Consider the following 18,598-nt stretch of genomic DNA (forward strand, 5'->3'; position numbering starts at 1 on the left):
TTACATCTGTTATTTTCTCCGCTTCATTCTTCCATACTTCTTAGTACATATTGCAGGAAAACGTCATGTTTTTTCGTATGTCATACACTTTCGTTCTACCCCAAGCAATTGCGATATAAATGTATGACTAAGCCGTATTACTGTCGTCATTTTCCAGACCTCACGTAATATTGTACAGGCAGTGTTCTGTGTTGAATGAGGTATGTCTTCGCGCCGTACGATTTGACTAATTTGGCGCTATTATGCTGTACTCCGTAAAGCAGGAGCCAGATGACCGGGCACTCACATAATGAGTCCCCTTGGAGACAGGATGAGGAAAAGTAAGCGGTTGGATACAGAGAGTGATATGCTATCATCTGAAAGTAAGAACGTACTCCGTGCTGTAGGGAATCAGTGTCCAACTTACTTTGTCAGACGTCGAAGAAACAAACATGGATTGCATTGACGACAACAATTTGGACATTGACCTCGACGTTGCTGAAGCTGGGCTTTACAACCCGATAGCATGGCAGCCAGCTGTCCACTTAAGCACAACACGCTTAATTCTCTTGTCGATGGGTTTTGTTGGGTATGTGACAGGTAGCTGACTCTACAGCATAAACTGCCCTTTCTTCGCACACGTTCTACTGCGTTGTTGATACTTCGAAGAATTGTTCATTGACGAAAATGAGCAACCTAGATTGCAGATTGTTTTCTCACTCATATTCTCTAACGGATCTGTAAGTCTTGCTCGAGCTTCCTCCGTTCCAACGTGATAGATTCCGAGCATGTACTGATGTGAGGGACAAGGCTTTCCTCCGGAGCCTGCACCTAAATGACTCGGTCATCGCACTGATCTGGCTAGGAGGACCTGTGTGCGGCGCCGTTCTGCAGCCGTACTTTGGCTTGTGCAGTGAGCACTGTCGCTCGTCATGGGGACGTCGACGTCCCTATATCGCCGGAGGTGCTGCAGCCGTTGTTATATCTCTGCTCGGTCTCGCGTATGCAGACGCAGTCGCTTCCCGGTCACCTACGACCACTACTGGAGCTCAGGTTATGGCCATCTTTGCCATGACCATCCTCAATGCCGCTATCCAGCCGCTACAGGGCGGCCTACGTGCACTTCTAGTGGACATCTCGCCGCCACATCAGCTGGCAACGGCTAATGCCTGGGCGAGCCGTCTGACCAGCATGGCCAACGTCCTTGATTACCTGGCTGGATTTCTAGATCTAAGTGGGCCGTCTTCTCCACTTGGGGACTCGCAATTTCGGGTGCATTGCCAGTTCTCGGCCGCTGTGCTCGTTGCCAGCGTCACACTAACTTGTGTGGCTGTGCGCGAGGATCCGAATACAGAGGCGGACACTGGATCAGAATCTAAAAGAACACTGAAAGAGGTTGTGTCACAGTTAGGTTACCTCTGTGCATGCTTCCATCGCCTGCCCAAAAAGGCACAGCGCATTTGCTGTATCCAATTCTTCTCCTGGCTGGCCTGGGCCCCTTTTTTATATTACATATCTCTGTACGTTCGAGCTTGCTTTCTTCTTTGGTTCTTTCTATTTTTTAAAACTTGTTTTGGTGTCTGTCTCCAATTATCCACTAATGCTTTCTACAGCTATATTGGAGATACGTGTAAATCCTTCGATTGGTGCCCTCTGACGACGCAAACATAACTAATCTATGGTCGATACAGATCAGCGCCAGTCTCGGAAACCGGACACGAACAAGTTCAGCAATAGGTATCTCGTTGAAGAGGGCACACGCATGGGATCCCTTGGATTACTGCTATTTTCTGTAACAGCACTGGTCACTGGGTCAATTCTTCCAATGGTTCTCTTGAGAGAACAGGAATCACATAAAGCCTGCAGCGGGTTAAGAAGGGAGGAAGACGAGGAGCAACCTCTTCAGAAGTCAATGCGAGATCCAGACGCTCGCATCCAGCGCATCTGGATGTGGGCACTTGTGCTTTACGTCACATGTATCCTCTCGAACATTATAGTGACTTCGCTGTGGGGGACCTATGCTCTTGTCGGTTTCTGTGGCATCAGCTGGGCCGTCACCATCTGGGCCCCCTTTTCCTTGATTAGCATGGCGATCCGGGATAATGATACAGAGGAAGAAGAAGAGGAGGCTGGAAAGGAGGACTCTGCAGATTCTCTTCATGTCTGTGTCGAAAATAAGCCCATCGAACGCCGGCCTGGTATTGCTATGGCCTTGCATAACACGGCAAATTCTGCTCCGCAGATCGTGGCCGTTGTGATTAGCAGTATCGTATTCCGTGTGTGCAGTGACAACGACCATTTTGACGGGAAAGATGGCGGTATTGCATGGTCACTACGCATCACGGCATTTTCTGCTGTCGTTGCGGCCATGATTGCAAAAAAGGGGTCACAGTAGACAGTATGTAGTTATGATGGCAAAATTCACTTAGAAAACCTGTGCTGCTATGGAACTGCTTCATTATGCCCGGACAGAAGTTTCCGATGACCACCGCTGACTGCACAGATTCTCCAGCCGACCGCATGCTTCGTAGGTACTAATTCTGCCCTTTATGCATTTAGTGGTTTCTGTGCATACGCGTTACCGCCGTGATAGTACGCGTGTATTTTCAGGCCACACATCTCTCGCCGTATATGGGCCGCGTAGACAGTTATCTCCTCTGACGTCCAACCTAGCTCTGTGGCCATTGCGCTTATCAATCCGTCGACATCATTGACGATCGAGATACGGATATACTGGCCGACCTCGTGCATAATTGGGTCGTCTTGCCACTCGGAAACCGGGACCTATATTTATAACATTTATTAGCAAGACACGCATGGAAAAGCAACTGCTAAAATAGTCTACCTTGTATCGCCTTTCTGTAATATTAACAAACCCTGCATCTATAAGGGCCCGGTGCTGTAGGCCCTCCATAATCGGATTAAAGGAAGCGTAAACGCCTCGTTTGCGGCTGGCCTCTTGGAAGAGGGGCCCCCACTGGGACAACGCTGTCTTGTTGGTGACGGTGCCATCGTCTGAGTACATGGTACCGTCAAAGTCAAGGGATTCGATGTAGCCGCCAGGCTTAAGGGCTCGGTACGCCTGCTTGAACAGCTGCGTCCAATCCCGTACACAACCACAAAGAAATCGAAGGTGCACAAAGTCGACCGAGTTCTCCTCAAACGTCCACGGCTCGGAAAAGTCGTCGGTTTGACTTAAATGTAATTAGCACGATGCTATCACGAAACGGGAAAATTTAGAAGATAGAAATAAACCCTTAGGGAACTAAAGAAAACGGAGTTGTATACAAATAAAGATTTGGTGGCACCCATTTCGGCTGAATGGGTGATAGGTCAATCCCGATAACCTTCGTGTTGGGGTGCTCATCTGCGAAATCGCTGTTTTTTTATTTAGTAGCAACATTCAGCATACGAAAAAGGCTTAGTGTAAAAGACGAATAAGAGCTTTGAAAGAACGGTAAGGGTACTGACATAGCCCAAATCCCGGTTCCTGTGCCAACATCAACTACCTTCTACATAGCAATACAACCCTTGTTAGTAATCAGGAATTTATTGAAGCAGTTCATAAATGAAGCCTCTGCCTGTATCACCTTAATATCCTCTGGCAAAGGCGCAAGATGGAGCTTGCCACCTAGCATTAATGTGTAGGCATGGTATCTAGTAACAGTTAATGATGTCATGCCTATACAAGGTACAGGATATATAACTAAGTCTTACGCAATATCGAGCGTGTTATTCTGGCGCTCGTCGTTAGGGCCCCTAAGCATGACAGTCAGTAATGATGCCGAAAATACTGTGCCACCCTCTGTTCTGCATACCAGTATAAGTTAGTATTACCACTATCGTGGTGGTAGGTTCTCCCGTTAAGAAAGCGATAGCTCAGGATACTGGACCTAATAGAAGCTGTGGAGCTAGCTATATCTACACCCAAAGCCGAATCGTCATCGCCCTGAGGAGAGAGTTTCAGTGCTTCGCGTTCAATTCAAGACGTCATCCTATCCGTCTTAGCAACAATTGAAGTTACCTACCTCTGGAACTACCAAATTCGTCCAAACCTCCGGTGGTTGAAGCTGGTTTAGGGGAACCGCAGCAGGAATAGTACCAGGTGAAGTATCAGAAGCAGTAGTAGGTTCAGCAGGAGGAGTTTCCGTTGCTCCGACTTCAAGAGTTACAGAAGCCTCTATAGTTGTTGTGGCCTCTTCTTCCTCCTTCTCCTCAATCACATTGGGTTCGGTCATATCGAGTATGGAAGACAGTCAAGAAATAGAACCAAGCGATGAGAACATAAGCAAATGCACGGCCGAATACTTCAAAAAGATGAGATGGAAAGGGACAGTCAGATATCTGGTTCAGGAAGGCCCCTCCCCGCCTTTTATCAGAATCAGGATACGTGCAAACTTTGCCTCCTATCATGTGAGTCGATATATCACAGATGCAAGATACGTCTTGGGACAGGGTATAACCCGATGAGTTCGCGGTAAGATTTTAGTATAGGCGGAACGCTTTCCTGTTGCTTCATGCAGCACTTCGCTACATAAGATATAACAAGCCGCTCTGCATACAGTGCTAGCGAGAGTGGCATTTGTGTTGATAACGGAAGGTGGTATCGAACAATCCGGCCTTTGCTCCGTACTGTGGATTTCCCCGAGGTCACCTGACTTGACCTCGGCCGCCGAAATTACTAGATAAGACGAAGCCCTGATCTGCGCGCATACTGCGCACAGTCTGGTCTTCAATCAGTCAACCACCGAACGAAATATCATCACTAGATCTTCTGAAGGCCTTAGAGCTTACTACGATACGTGCAACTGGTCCGGACGAATATCCCACAAGGATTACCGTACGGGTCTTACACTGGTGATCACGCAGAACGTGCGTGACAGACTAGTGGTGCACGGAGTAGAAGCCACAGTACATAGCCGTCTTTAGTACTTGTACACGTACGATAGGAGCTTAAAACGTGGCTCAATATATATTTAATGCGAGTAGCGGGCATAATTATGAATGGGATCTACTATTACAATATGCAAATTATCTTGGTCTCCGTTCTTACTTGGTAATCCATGCGGGACTCTACTCGTAAATTGGGTCTATCGTAGTCCGTAAATCGTACTGTCAAATAGAGGCGAAAGGTTTTATGCATATCTTGTACTCCGTACTCCGTACCTAATATTTTACAAGTACGGAGTAGACCGGCATTGAATACCTGTTTGGGCTTAGTCTTATCTAGTACTAGCCTGCTGCGGCAGCAACGCAGGTGCCTTCGGATACACTGATGATACTATCTTACATAAAATGAATATGTGTACTCCGTACGGAGTACAGGGCGTTAAAACTATTGCATAGTACACCATATGGCGATTGCTATTTGTTATAAGGGTGCCCGTGTACAGAGCACAGCGAGTCTAATACGGGAATCACTACATTTACGGAGTACTCCGTACTGTCGAATGAACCAGACCAGAGTGGGAGGGGGGTGCGCGATAATGCAGTACTGTGTGGCGCAGGGGCTATTTAGTACGTGTTTTGACGCACGTCTGCATACCTCAGAAGTACCTAACTAGAACAATACATTCATGCTCACTGGGCACCCATAATTTGACACGTACGGAGTACAAAAGCAGAGAAAAGCTACACCGCCTTTGGCCCCCCTTTTGTTTCGTTACCACCTAAATGTAAGATACCATTTAAATCAAACCAAAAAAAAATGTCTTTACCAGCGTCTTTCAGAGGCGAACGCAGAAGTCCGTGCTACAGGCCATCCCGAAAGACGAATACGAGGCGCCGGTAACACTAGTACCGGCACCACGGCAGCGGCGACCCAGGGCCCAGCTAGCATACATAGTAGTAACAGCACCAGTATTTGACAGGTGGGCAATCATGCAAATTGTTACACAGTACGCGACTTCAAGGCCACCGACGCTGCTTACGTGGCTGAGAGGCAGGGGGTGCAGGAGAGGTAGGAGGAGAGCCGCCGATCGGACGAGCAGGATAGGGAAGAGGGGCGTCAGACGAGTAGAGGAGCTGGTACTCCGTACTCCGTACGGAGTACGGAGTACGGTGATTTGCTATAGGATCTCTTTCCTATTACTTTGTTTTCTGTGCCTTGGAATCTTGCTATATAAGCGGGCCTTGTTACCGTGTTCTTTAGTACAGGTGTGTATCTTACAAATAGCAATCACCCAAAGTTGGTAGTGCAGCAATATAGCAATAATGCCCTCTGAAGCATGATGTGTCGAGGTTGGCCTGAGCGAGAATAACTTTTGGCGAAAATGGTCTACTCGTGCGGAATAAGATACTATTAACTCCGTACAATATGCTAAACGTGAAGAACAATTAAACAAGATGGAACCATCTCCAAAGGCTAACTCTGTTATAACCAATCATATCCATTAAACCTACGGAGTACGACGCTACATTTTCTCGTATTTCGTATCTCACAGGAACAGCCTCAAACCTGTACGAAGTAAGATGCGGAGTACTCCGTACAAGGAGGCTTGATAACACCTAACTGCACGCTAACCTCCACCCAAACGAGAATTCCGTCTACCCGTTCTTATTAACCACAGGGCTGCCTAGCATAATAATAAAGATACCGGAGTAAACTGAACAGTGGGACAGACTCAATAAATTACCGTCAATTTTCTATAAGCATGCATTTTTCTATTACCTACGGAGTACGAAGTAAGATACGGGGTACGGATATATAAACCTTTTGCTCCCATTAACTTGTTCGTACGTCGCACTCCGTAATTGTAATTGCCATAGCGCATCAATGTTACACGGACTACCTGAGACAAAAGATTAGCCTATCGATCTTCCGCTTAATTTTGGGGAGCTGCGTTTTCAAACGTTATGCCAGGGACATCGGATCTGATCCTGCCGGCAGGTAAGATACTTCGTACATACTCCGTAGTATACTCCGAATTGCACTGCAAAGAAGACCAAAACTAAGAAACAACGGGGTCTCTCCCTTGTTACGGTACTTTGACAGATCCCGTGCACCGATTTAATACGTACTACCGCACTAAATAAGAATTATCTGGTTTCGATGGCGTCGTTGTCTTGTGCGTCAGCATCAACGTCAAAGTGGCGTTCGAAGTGCGCCGGATTTGCGTATATTACATAGTCCTCTGTGACGTACGTGCGCGTAACACTGTCACTCTGCTGAGTTATATTACTCCGCAGATCGTGGCACACCGCTAAAGTTCAGCTGTGTGGTGCTGCCGCTGAGTTCTGGAGGTTTCCAGATCAAGACCAGTTCGGTATTCCTACCGAGACAAGTTGGCGGACTAGTATCACAGCCTGTAGGTAGTTAATGCCTAATTCTTGATAATTTGTGATATAGCTTACTTCGTCGGCTGGCTGGTCCTTTATAGTATTGGGCGAAGGTCAAAGTACGAAATACACCGCCAAGCTCTACTGATTCATACGGAGTAATATTACATCCCCACTGAACTCACCGACCTTGGCGAATGGTACCCATAAGTTTTACCCCATACGAAGTGCGCTTGAGCAAATTACTCCTGCGATGTCGTATGCCGTAGAGAAGTTATATATAAGCCCGTATCTCCATGTCCTCGGAGGAGTAGGCAGGCGAAACTAAGACGGTGCTGTCGCAGTTACAACAGTACTAGTACAATGGCTCGAATTACGACTGCGGCGTTAATCTCACTCTCAGCCCTGGCCGTCGTTTCCGCCGACAGTTGCTCCAACATTGAAAAGACAGCACCGAGTATCGGCGTGGCCTCCGCTTATGACATCTCGTACGCCACAGTCTCGAATGATTACTGGTCCACTTCTTGTGCTGCTCTCAAGCCGGCATGTGTCGTTTTCCCGTCTTCATCACTTGAAGTTGCAGCCATTATCAACATCTTGAATGGAAACAGCGATAATTTCGCTGTCAAGTCCGGAGGCCATAATGCGAACAATCATTTTTCCAGCACTAAAGGCGGTCCGTTGATCTCAACTAAGAACTTGAATCATGTGCTTCTCGATAACGAGACCGGTATTGTTCAGATAGGCCCAGGCCTTCGCTGGGACGAGGTTGCCGACGAATTGAACGGCTCGGGGTGGTGCGTCGTTGGTGGACGCATCGGTAATGTCGGAGTTGGAGGCTTCATGCTTGGGGGAGGACTTTCCTTCATGTCACAGGAATACGGATGGGCTGCTTCATCAGTCCTGGAATATGAGATCGTTCTGGCCAACGGCACCATCACCACAGCTTCTGTGGATAATAACCCGGATCTGTTCAAGGCCCTTAAAGGTGGTGGCAACAACTTTGGCATCGTTACGTCTTATACTGTGCAGGCATACCAGCAAGGCTACGTCTATGGTGGCGTCCTTTCCTTTGTGCATTCGACGGAAACAGATACGAAGCTTCTCAGGGCCATCCGAGACTTCACCAAGTACAACACCGATAGCAAAGCCGCCATCATTCCTACTGCTGAGCGCGTCCTGGCGAGGCGCGGTTGATATCTGGGTCATCTTCGTGTTTTACAATGGCCCGAAACCGCCGCATCATGTCTTTAAGAATTTCACCGACATAGGTCCCATTACCGACACCTGCAAGACGAGAACCTTTTCAGAGTTCGTGACCAACAACAACTGGGCGGTCCTCAAGGACACTGTTTACAATATTGGCACGGAAACCATCCCGCTACCAGCAGATGATAACATCAACGTTCTAGAGGCAGTCCATGCGCACTGGCGCAACGTCACCGACTCTGTCCTTCTTGTGGGTGGCCTAATCACCAACATTGCCTACCAGCCACTTCCACGGCGCATCGCCCAGATCGCCCAGGACAGGGGTGGTGACCTGCTGGATTTTGATGTGAACTCGGATTTTGTTATCCTCGAGATTAGCAACAGTTTTTTGTTGCAGTCAGATTATGATATGATGGACATCACCCTCCAGGCGGCCTACAATGGAGTCCGTCAAATGGTTCTCGCCTGGCAGGAGGACGGCACATTGGACAAGGAGTTGTACATTCCGTTGTTTTCGAATGATGCATTTTTTCGACAGGACTATTATGGGAGATTACGTCCCAAGAATGCCGAGCTAGCAACGTCTTTGGCAACCAAACTGGACCCTAATGGTCTCTTCAGGAATAGGACTGGTGGCTTTAAGCCGTAGAACTGCAATTTATGAAGTCACAACTTCGCCAGCCACTTCTCCGCGATAGTTTATTTCACGAGTGGGTTTTCAAGGCTTCGTCTCGGACTTTCTAGCCAATTAGAAAAAATTAACGGGAAGTATATTTCGCTGCGGAATGAATTTCTTGCCGAGTGGACTTATTTTCCCATTGTCGTTAACATGGACCTCTTCAGCCTAAGACGCCGTGAACGGACCTTTCAAATGTTGGGGGCAGATAAAGTTTATCACTGACCCCCAGGACCGTTGGCGGTGCTACACACGAGGGAAATACTACGTGCTCTTCCTGATTGCAAGAGTAGGGGTAGCAAGAAGGTCCATTGATGAAAATATATCAAGACGCATGTCGGAGCCGTGGTATGAAATTGCTAGCCAAAGGCTGTCGACAGCTTGTGATCCACTTGATGAAGCCTTCCTTTACCCTGTAAATATACAACTTTGTCGAATACTGCATAATCCTTGTAAGATCCCCCCCCCCCTTTCTGATTGGACAAAACCTTGTATGGAGCTAAGGTGACTTGAGGTCAAAATAGCCAAATTCGCCAGGTTATCTGAAAAAAAGACCATGCCAATTGGCCCTAGACCAGGCCTGGGAGTTTTCCCCGCAGAAGCATTGGCACCCAGATATTCCTGTAGAGTTTGAAATTCCGTAAGGGCATGAGGATCTGTACGGAGTACAAATAATCGAAAGGCATGCGTTAAAGGGGATTGTGCAGAGGTACATAGTATGTTGCAGTACTTCCACACTGTGGCGCAGACCTGCCTATTTGCTGGCACTGTTATGCAGGTCGGTATTCCTCAGAGGTACATATTCTATTCTAGCCGCTTACGTCGCTTAACAATATATAAAAGCAGATAAATACGCCGACAATACCTTTAGGAGACCACATACTGTGATCAAATCAGCCAGGTCACTGTAGACATTTCGACAGAAAAGTATCTCACGGACATGTCTTCATGAAAATCCTCACACTACATCGTTGACGTTACTAGTGGGTAACACGTAGAACCACTTCAGATCTTCTTCAAACTCGTTCATGGCCCCATGTTCAGGAACTACCACGCTTCCTTTTCTATACAGGGCTTCCTTCCCGTCAATCTTTACAATGCCCTGGCCTTCTGGGACCCCTTGGGACGTAATATATCTCGACCTGCTCGTGGCAATGATCGTAGAGGTGTCCTGTTAAGGGAGGATAGTACTGTATTGAACTGGTGCGTATTGTTGGAAATGAAAGGAGCGAGGATCATGTTACACTTCCTGTTGGTCAGAAGCCGGAGGTGGCCGGAAGTCTCAAAAGGATGGCATGCGACGAAAGAAAGACGCTGACAGAAGAATCGACTCATTTGGCGGCAGGGTGGAATCTCGAGTTCGTTCAGTGAAGTCATGCGAGAAGGGATGGTAGGTAGTACAAAGCCTGACTTCGAGCTAGGTATGCGTAATACGTCTTTCTTAAAACGTTGAGTCCATGGCAACAATTCCAAATTAGTATTGCGGTTGTAGGATAAGAGAATAATAGAGCAAAATTGTAACGAGATTCCTATTTAAGATAAACGTAATAACAATAATGATACGGAAAGAGTGCGTTCAAGCATCACGTCGCTCTGGCAGCTGCCTTACTACCTTTTCTCTCCGCGATTATCCACGTCGCCGCACCCCGGACTCAGCAGCTGCAGTTTCTCCGCAACACAAGCTTGCAACAACTCGCTTTAGACTAAAGCGTGTGATCGCTTAAGTCACAAAATTTGCACATAAAGACGTCCATAGATTTGAAGCTAAAAGTTTCTGTTTCCGCCTGCAGAATAGGCGCTATCCTACACTGCCGCACAGCCAGCCGCATACCTCCCGCTCACAGCAACGTAGCGATCTGCCGGACGGAGTCGCGGACGGTGTCATCAATGGACGTGAACTTGATGCCGAGAGCCGCCTTGGCCTTGGATGTGTCGTAGATGTACGTCGGCTCGGTGCGGCCGGCACCAGGGGTGCCCACAGGGACGTTATCGCGCAGGTCCGGGAAGGAATCGCGTATGACGTCAGCGGCGGTCTGGTAGGAAAACTTGGAGGCGATGAGGAATCGCTGGTTGACGATTGCGGGATCTGCAGCCTTGGCACCATCGTAGGCTCGCAGCACGGCCGTAGCTAGGTCACGCACATCGATGAAGCCGGCAAAGTCGGTGGGCGGGACCTCGCCTCCGGCCAGCGAGCCATCGACGAGGTGGGCCAGCAGCTTCATGGACTCGTTGAGCTGCCCCGGCTTCTTGATTCCCATACCGGCCAGGTTGACGTAGGGTCCAAAGACCCAGGGCGGAGTCATCGTCGTCAGCGCAAAATCGGCACCCGGCTGCCCGGCGTGCTCCTTCTGCCAGGCCCATTGGGCCTTCTCAGCTAGAGCCTTGGACGCGCAGTACGCCGAAACGACATCGGTCGTTTTGGCCGCGTCCCAGCTCATCGGGTTCCAGTCCGCTTCGGTGTAGTGGTAACCCGGCCGCAGGCCGTAGCTCATGTCGACGACAGACGCAAACGACGACACGCTGATCACGCTGCGCACCTTGCCGTTTCCGTACTGCCGCACTGCCTCAAGTATGGCCACGGCACCGTCGCGTGCCGGCTCCAGCAGGTCCTTGGCGTTGTCCTCCACGTCCAGCCTGAAGGGCGAGGCCGTGTGGATGACGCCCGTGATGTCGGCATTGCGAAAGCTAGTCTCATAATTTTCCACCGCCGTCATATCTGGCACAATAGCGTACGTCAGCTTAGCATCTGCACCAGTCGCATGCTGTGGGAAGACTGCTAGCAGCTTCTGGCCAGACGCCTCGGACCGGACGGTTCCGTGCACCGCATAGCCACGCTCTAGGGCCTGCTGGATCATGTGGCCGGCCACATAGCTGTTGGCGCCCGTGATGAGAAGGACGTCAGTCATGATGAAAAGGGGTGTTGAGATTTGGCTAAGTATGAAGGCTGTAGAGGCTGGGAAGTGAAAGGTCTGGATGTCTTTGGAATCTTTTTCTATCCGTTTCGTCCTTTATATACAAGAACGGAGTACGGAGTAGCCCCACCCGTCTGCCATGGCCATCGGCCATCGGCGTTAGCACAGCTACATAGCTAAAGCCGGCGATTACTGATATCGCCCCCTCGAGAAAAGCTCCAATTTAGAGAGGCTTCCATCTCTGCGCCTCCTTGGTTTGTTTCGGTTGTGATACTCGCCCCATTGACAAATAGGAAGAGCCCGCATGGACTCACACGGGTCTACAATGTTGCCTTGTTTGCTTCTGTGCTGGTGAGAAAGCAGATATATTCTGGACCATTGGCCAAAAATAATTCGCCAAGAATTTACCCCACTATTATGACTGAATGGGCAAAGAAAACTGTGCCTCCGCCGTAGCGGTGACCCAGCTGTCCATCTCACGACAGATTTACGTGGTCACATAGGTAAACGTTCGGTAACGAAATATGAAACCCGAAATATGGACCTGGCTAGGAGACGGGCCGACAACGGCTAGATAGCCCGGTTACGGAGTAGATTGTCGCTTACTGACTACGCTTTCTTTGATATACCCGCTTGCACCCATTGATTGGCCTGGTCCGGAAAGGTCTCCTTAGACGGACGTCTGACGGCCGATTGGCGGCTAATTGTGTCTCAAGAGAGGGATCGGTCATTGGCAGTGACGTGACAGTCTTTGAGGTATTTCAATGGCACAGCACGGTTTTGTCTCTCTCCGTCAAGAGGCACCTTTCCGGATACCATAGTTAGAGTCACACAACGAGTCTTCGTGGACCAGTGACAGCTTTAAGATCCCAATTTATACGAAGCTTATTATTTCTTCATTGCGGTCTATTAGGAACGGCCACCGAGGAAACATTATACAACACTCTGAAAGCTTTGCTTTTTTGTTTATTTTCTTTGCATGTTTCAGACATCGGACTACGACGATAGATTTTGTCAAGCTTGCCCTAGCTTTTTTATCACATTAATATTATCGGCTATGTAGGACAACTGGCATTCCATAACTGTGCTCACGTTAGTTAAGCAACCGCAGAAATCAAACTTATTATGAGTACTGTATGACACGGCCAGTGTGAGGGCATGCGTCGTGTGCTTTACAGGTCAAAAGATAGACTCGGTCTCGGTCACATCCAAAGGCACTGGCTTCGGTGCGTACATAAAGTGTGTTACGTAAGCGAGTGCAGAGCTGTGCCACAGTCAGCTCCCCAAAAAGTAGGAAGTAGAGCTATTTTGTTCGTGCTTATCCTGCACAAATCTCTGGTTAGCACAAGGGTCTGGGGTGGGGAGAATAGTGTGAAGCTCTAGAATGGAGCGCACTGTGATCGTTCTGACTAATGCCAGCAACGCGGCCTCTCATTGGTCAGACATATACAAGTGGGGACTAGCCCCAGTGAAATCTCTGCACCAGTGAAGGCGCGCCATGTACCCTCTCCTAGCTAGTTACAACACGCAGATCATCAGCCATATCGTTAAGACCCCATACAGTGCACCGCTACCCCTGCCATAAGCATCAGTTGTGACAAATAGATGAAACGGACAAAAAGAAAGAATGCTGTCACCAGAGAGGCTCGAACTCTCGACCTCAGGATTATGAGACCTACGCGCTAGCCAACTGCGCCATGGTGACTAGTTCTTCTCGAAGTTGAGGGAAAATATGACCCACTCGGCCCTATCCAGAAGGTGCCTCGATCGCACTTGGTATCTTACTGTGCATCTTGTTTTCTCCTTCGACATTATCGCTGGCTGCAAAATGCGTTGTCACTCAAAGTGCGGTAATGTCCGTGATAGACGACTGCAATCCAGTCGTGAAACCCGTGTAAATAGGCCGTAGGAGCTTGGGCGTCTCGGCACAGCGAACACCGTTACCGGTTACATAAAGATACAAACAAAAATTCTCCCGCATATATGTGACGGCACCTGCATGTGCAACCACAATGCTGGGTTTGCACACTGAGCATGTGGAGTATAAAGACGCCAAATAAAGCGGCTGTAAATTTCAGCCTTTTTGAGTAGAGGTGAAAGCTTTACAGTGTTTAATTAATAATGAGACATGTCGGGTCCTCCAGAAGGCCTGGCTTCCGAGTTACTACGTTCTGCCTAAATTTCACGATTCAGGTTGTACGGCACACCTTTGTGAGAGCTGACACGCACTACTACGAGCATAATATGATAGAAGAAGCAAATCGGCTGGAGTCATATCTCATCGACTGCCCGGTGCCCTCTTTGCCATGCAATGCAATATAGAGTAGCACAAACGCCTATGCCGATGATTTCCGCAATTCGTCCTGCCAGTATCATTGAAACTGCGGTAGCTAAGAAATGCAATACGTTGTGCTCAAAACAATAACTTGTCTTATGGTATAAGTAACGTATTGCGATACACCGGATCCACCCTGAACTATAGCACATTCTTGTTCGCCCGGAAGATCACAGTACGTAGAACTTATCCTGTCAGGGAAAGATACATCACCGAAAAAATTTGGCAAGGTCCTATTTGGTCGAGGCTTTCAGTCTTGGGATTGGCACATATGGGACAATCACTCGCCTTGCCGTAAGCAGATAGCTGTAAAATTTGGCTTGCTGAACTGAGAAGAGGTACATTTATAAACAGAATAACCTGCCGAAGGTGGAACTAGTTAAAGGCAACGGCATGTGCATGTAAGATACAAGGTTGACAGTCTATGGGGGGGTGGGGTCGCTGAGAGGAAGCAGAATCAGGATTGCCGGAGCGGAGCACGTCAATATTCTTTCCGCTAGTGGCACTATTTATAAATATATATAGAAGAGCGGTGACGTATAGGTCATGGGATGCATTTGGTGTTGGTCTACAGGCACTATCTTAGTCTGGCCGAGACGATTGCCACAAACTGCAAGCTGACAGCAGTCCTTCTGCGAAACATATTGGGTACTTTATGTCGGCAAGAACACGATGATACACATCTGGCCCAAGTGGAGTGCCATCTGTTATCTTTGCTCTTCCCGGAGAGTATGTCCGAAAGTATCCGCAACTGCAACAACAGGCAACATTCGTGGAGGCGTTCATAAGGCAGCCAGTCCATTTAAAGAACAGGGGCGTGTACGTATGCATGATTCGTCACACGTATATGGGGCTTTGACAAGCATGGCCGGCAAATAAGGCCATCACTACGACGCAAGAGGAATGAAGGCGAGGCGAAGATCGTGAAACCCAGTGGCAAATCATGGGGCTTTACGTCCGCGACAGCGTTCGTAGATCGACGAAAGAATATACGCCCACCAAATAAAGAGATGAGAGCATCGAGATAGATTTCAGCGAGAAAGGTAGCGGATGAGAGAGCCGGAGGTAAACAGCCAACAGCCAACATTGAGTCATGGGGCGGGTTCGGGATGACACTGAATGGCAGAGGTATGAAGACGTGCGCAACTGGATACGAGACGATGTGAGGGCGGAGGTGGTGCTCCTCAAATTGGGCAAGGCCAACCCGGAATCAGGAAATTACGAGGGAGAACTTATGGGGCAAGAGATTAGTGACTATAGGGTGAGAAAGAAGATGGGGAAATTGTCCGATGCGGCCTGTTGTGTGGGAGGTAGCCCACTGATTCGATCCTACCTACGAACAGGCATGCCTGGAAGCGTGACAAAGCCAACATTGAAGAAGCAATAGGCGCATGCGAGACATCATCAACGCCGAACACGACTCCAGACGAGAGGGACAGCACAGACGAGAGGAGATGCCAAGCCGGAAGCAAAGGGAATATCAGATGCGCCACGCTCAGTGGGGGTGACCAGAACAGCGGCGGTGATAGAACCAACCGCCCGAAACTGATGCTAGCCTGGCGATCGGAAGGGCTGGCCACTTGGTAAACAAGAGATTCCGGGTGTCATGCATTTAAGTCTGGCCATGTGGTTTCGCAATTCGACCGTGTGTGGGTTGGGAAACAGTGTGTGAGCGCTAGACTGAAATACGAGTTGAGACATCCATGTGGCTTCTTTTGTTTTTCCCAATATGGAGTACTGAGCTGGAGTTTTGCCTTGGCAGTCATGTGGGAAGTGAAATCTTCATCAAGGAAACAAAAGAACTACGTCGTAGAGACCAAGCTCTCCTGCATGTTTCAGCGCACGACCGCCTGCCAGAGCAGGGCAGCATAGAAGCCCCGCTCCGATGTGCAGAAGGGCAATAGGCGAATAAGACGAGAAAGACCAGTGAGACGGAGGGGGGGTCGCAAGCTGCGAGATGCGGGTCTGCCGCTGTTCCCGTCGCATGCATGCATGCAACCGTGAACTACGTACGTCGTGCTTATGCACAAGCAAAAGAAGCGAGAGACGGGGGTAAACAGAAGGCTAAACAGTGGCCAAACCAAAGACCAGCAACCGCCTGTATCCCTCACTCACACGGTCGGTTTCTTGCTCTCTCATCGCAGGCTTGCGCAGATCATCAGCTGGGTCCACACCGAGGCGGCGCGGGGCGGCGGGCGGCGCGAATGGCTAGGCGATAATGGTCCGCACAAAGGAGAGCACAAAGAAGAAGGGAAGCCGGTGACCGTTACATCATTAACAGCCCTTGTACTGAATCTGGCGGTCTCGAAAAGCGGCCAAAGAACGAGGGATAGTAAACGAGGCGAATGCGAAAGGCGGACCGGGCAGAGAAGCAGGGGGGAGGGAACGAGAAGGCGTAAACAAGGGGATGTAGAGGGTGGAGAGAGACACGAAAGAATTCGCGAGAGATGGTGTGGTCGTGTCGGTGCTGGTGATGGAGATGGAGGGGGGTATTTGGCGTTGCAGATCAAGGCAGTTTGCAACAGCAACAGCAGCAACAACAGCAAGAAGAACGGGTGAGGGCGGGCAGTCTCGGGCAGGAACGGAACAGAGATGGAGCGCCGTCGAGGAAGCCGCTATGCAGAAAAGGCCGCTATGCAGAAAAGGACAGCAAACGGGACAGAGGGTAATAATCAGTGCTTCCTCACGGGGCAAAAAGAAGCAAAGAGGGAGAGATTGCAGATCGGCGCCAGCTAGTGCAACGATGGTCAATGCTTGCCAGCTAGCGGTGATGGTGGTGGTCGTCTACGGCACTCGTGCAGTGTAAGTGGCGTTGACGGCAGTGCATTATAGTAGGCACCAGGCAGCAACAGGCTGGTAGGCTGTGGACAACCTGTTGTGGAGCAGGCTGTATGGCTGTTGCGTGGAGCCGTCTGGCCAATTTTGCCGACGCTCATTGCTGGCCTTGCCAAGCAGGCCTCGAAGGCTACTGGACAGGGCACGAGCCTGTGCTCCTCGGAACGGTCAGGACAACGATAGCGAGGAAAACTGCTGCGTACACGACCACTGCCTGTCACGTCACATGCAAGCACCTGTCAGTTGTAAGCTCGTCTCTACGGAGTGCTGTCTGTCGGTCCTGGCTCTCGGTCTACTCCATATTCTGTATCACTCGGACTGCAAATCCGGCTTCGTCCTCCTACCCGATCTGACCATCGATGAACGCCAATTTTCCGACTGTTCATCCATCTGTCTAGGCTGCACCCCTTCTCGTTTTACCCCCCTGTTCATGTCCACATGATTTTTTGTCGTCTCTTGTCTCTCCACCCATCCCCCCCCACTCTGTTCAGTCGCTACCTTTCCCATAATCGACAGCCTGCTCTCGCCCAATTCGCCAGCTAAGCCTCTGTCCGCTCGTACGGAGTACTTGTATACACACCCCCACCCCGGCTCGATCGGCCGTGAAACGTACTTTGCCTCCCAAAGCTACCGGCCTCATGATGCTCGTAAACGTGAACGACGCCTGGCAACACTCCGCCTTTTGGAGTGCAATGCGAAAGGGCTTATTAATTCGGCTAGTTTTCCTTCACGTCGTGACTGCTTTTCGCATATTAGCTGTCTTATATCTCGTCCCATCTGTCTGATCTCTTTCCAGAATTCTCTTACTCTCTCCTCTGCATTCCGGTCCTGTCTCTCTCAATATCGTGCCTCCTCAAACTCTCACCAATCACCATTTACTCTTTCCTGCCCATCATCTCCATATCATCCCCATAACTGCGCCCACAGTGCATATCGGTCATACATATCCACCTGTGCTTTTGAGATCCGTGCCTTCTTGCTTGTCAACATTTTTCCCACAAGAGCTGGCCACATCGTCCTTTACCAATTGCGGCAGATAGCCCATCTACCTGTGCCTATCTGCTTGCACCCGTCTACTTGAAATACAGCTGGCCGTCATCTTTCCGAGGCAAAGACGGCCTGACCGCTACATTTCCCGCCAGTCGTTCTCGTGCTCACCCCCTCGGTCCTTCTGCTCCCTGCACCTCTTATTCGTGGTTGATATCTGGCCTATCTCTCAGCTACGCCCTTAGCCCAGGTCACAACCCCTAGTAGCGTACCCCAGCGGAGCCGAACCCCTCGCACCCTCCAGAACCCCACCAAGATTGCCTCATTCCCGCCAACACCCCTGCCACCAGCCAGCCATCTAAACCAGCGATAGCCGTATGTCTTCCC

At 49.5% G+C, this 18,598-nt stretch overlaps 4 protein-coding genes across 4 annotated transcripts; 2 read left to right on the top strand and 2 right to left on the bottom strand.

Moving 5' to 3' along the window:
- Positions 1 to 431: 431 nt before the first annotated feature.
- CMQ_756 (sucrose transport protein) lies at positions 432 to 2,374 on the top strand (the record flags this gene model as incomplete). Its single annotated transcript, XM_014317835.1, has 3 exons — positions 432 to 568; positions 759 to 1,303; positions 1,671 to 2,374. 3 exons carry the CDS (start codon positions 432 to 434, stop codon positions 2,372 to 2,374), a joined length of 1,386 nt encoding a protein of 461 aa, XP_014173310.1.
- Positions 2,375 to 2,526: 152 nt separating this feature from the next.
- On the bottom strand, positions 2,527 to 4,217 carry CMQ_1692 (uncharacterized protein; the record flags this gene model as incomplete). Its single annotated transcript, XM_014318771.1, has 2 exons — positions 2,527 to 2,763; positions 4,008 to 4,217. 2 exons carry the CDS (start codon positions 4,215 to 4,217, stop codon positions 2,527 to 2,529), a joined length of 447 nt encoding a protein of 148 aa, XP_014174246.1.
- Positions 4,218 to 7,620: 3,403 nt separating this feature from the next.
- Positions 7,621 to 9,115, top strand: CMQ_1241 (FAD dependent oxidoreductase; the record flags this gene model as incomplete). Its single annotated transcript, XM_014318320.1, has 3 exons — positions 7,621 to 8,449; positions 8,529 to 8,964; positions 9,088 to 9,115. The coding sequence occupies 3 exons, from the start codon at positions 7,621 to 7,623 to the stop codon at positions 9,113 to 9,115; spliced, it is 1,293 nt and encodes a 430-aa protein (XP_014173795.1).
- A 1,865-nt stretch (positions 9,116 to 10,980) lies between these two features.
- Positions 10,981 to 12,048, bottom strand: CMQ_700 (NAD dependent epimerase; the record flags this gene model as incomplete). The annotated part of the gene is made up of 1 exon (XM_014317779.1): positions 10,981 to 12,048. The coding sequence occupies one exon, from the start codon at positions 12,046 to 12,048 to the stop codon at positions 10,981 to 10,983; it is 1,068 nt and encodes a 355-aa protein (XP_014173254.1).
- Positions 12,049 to 18,598: the final 6,550 nt, after the last annotated feature.

This window comes from Grosmannia clavigera (genome assembly GCF_000143105.1).
Source record: "Grosmannia clavigera kw1407 unplaced genomic scaffold GCSC_140, whole genome shotgun sequence".
In the NCBI taxonomy this organism is placed as follows: Eukaryota; Fungi; Ascomycota; class Sordariomycetes; order Ophiostomatales; family Ophiostomataceae; genus Leptographium; species Leptographium clavigerum.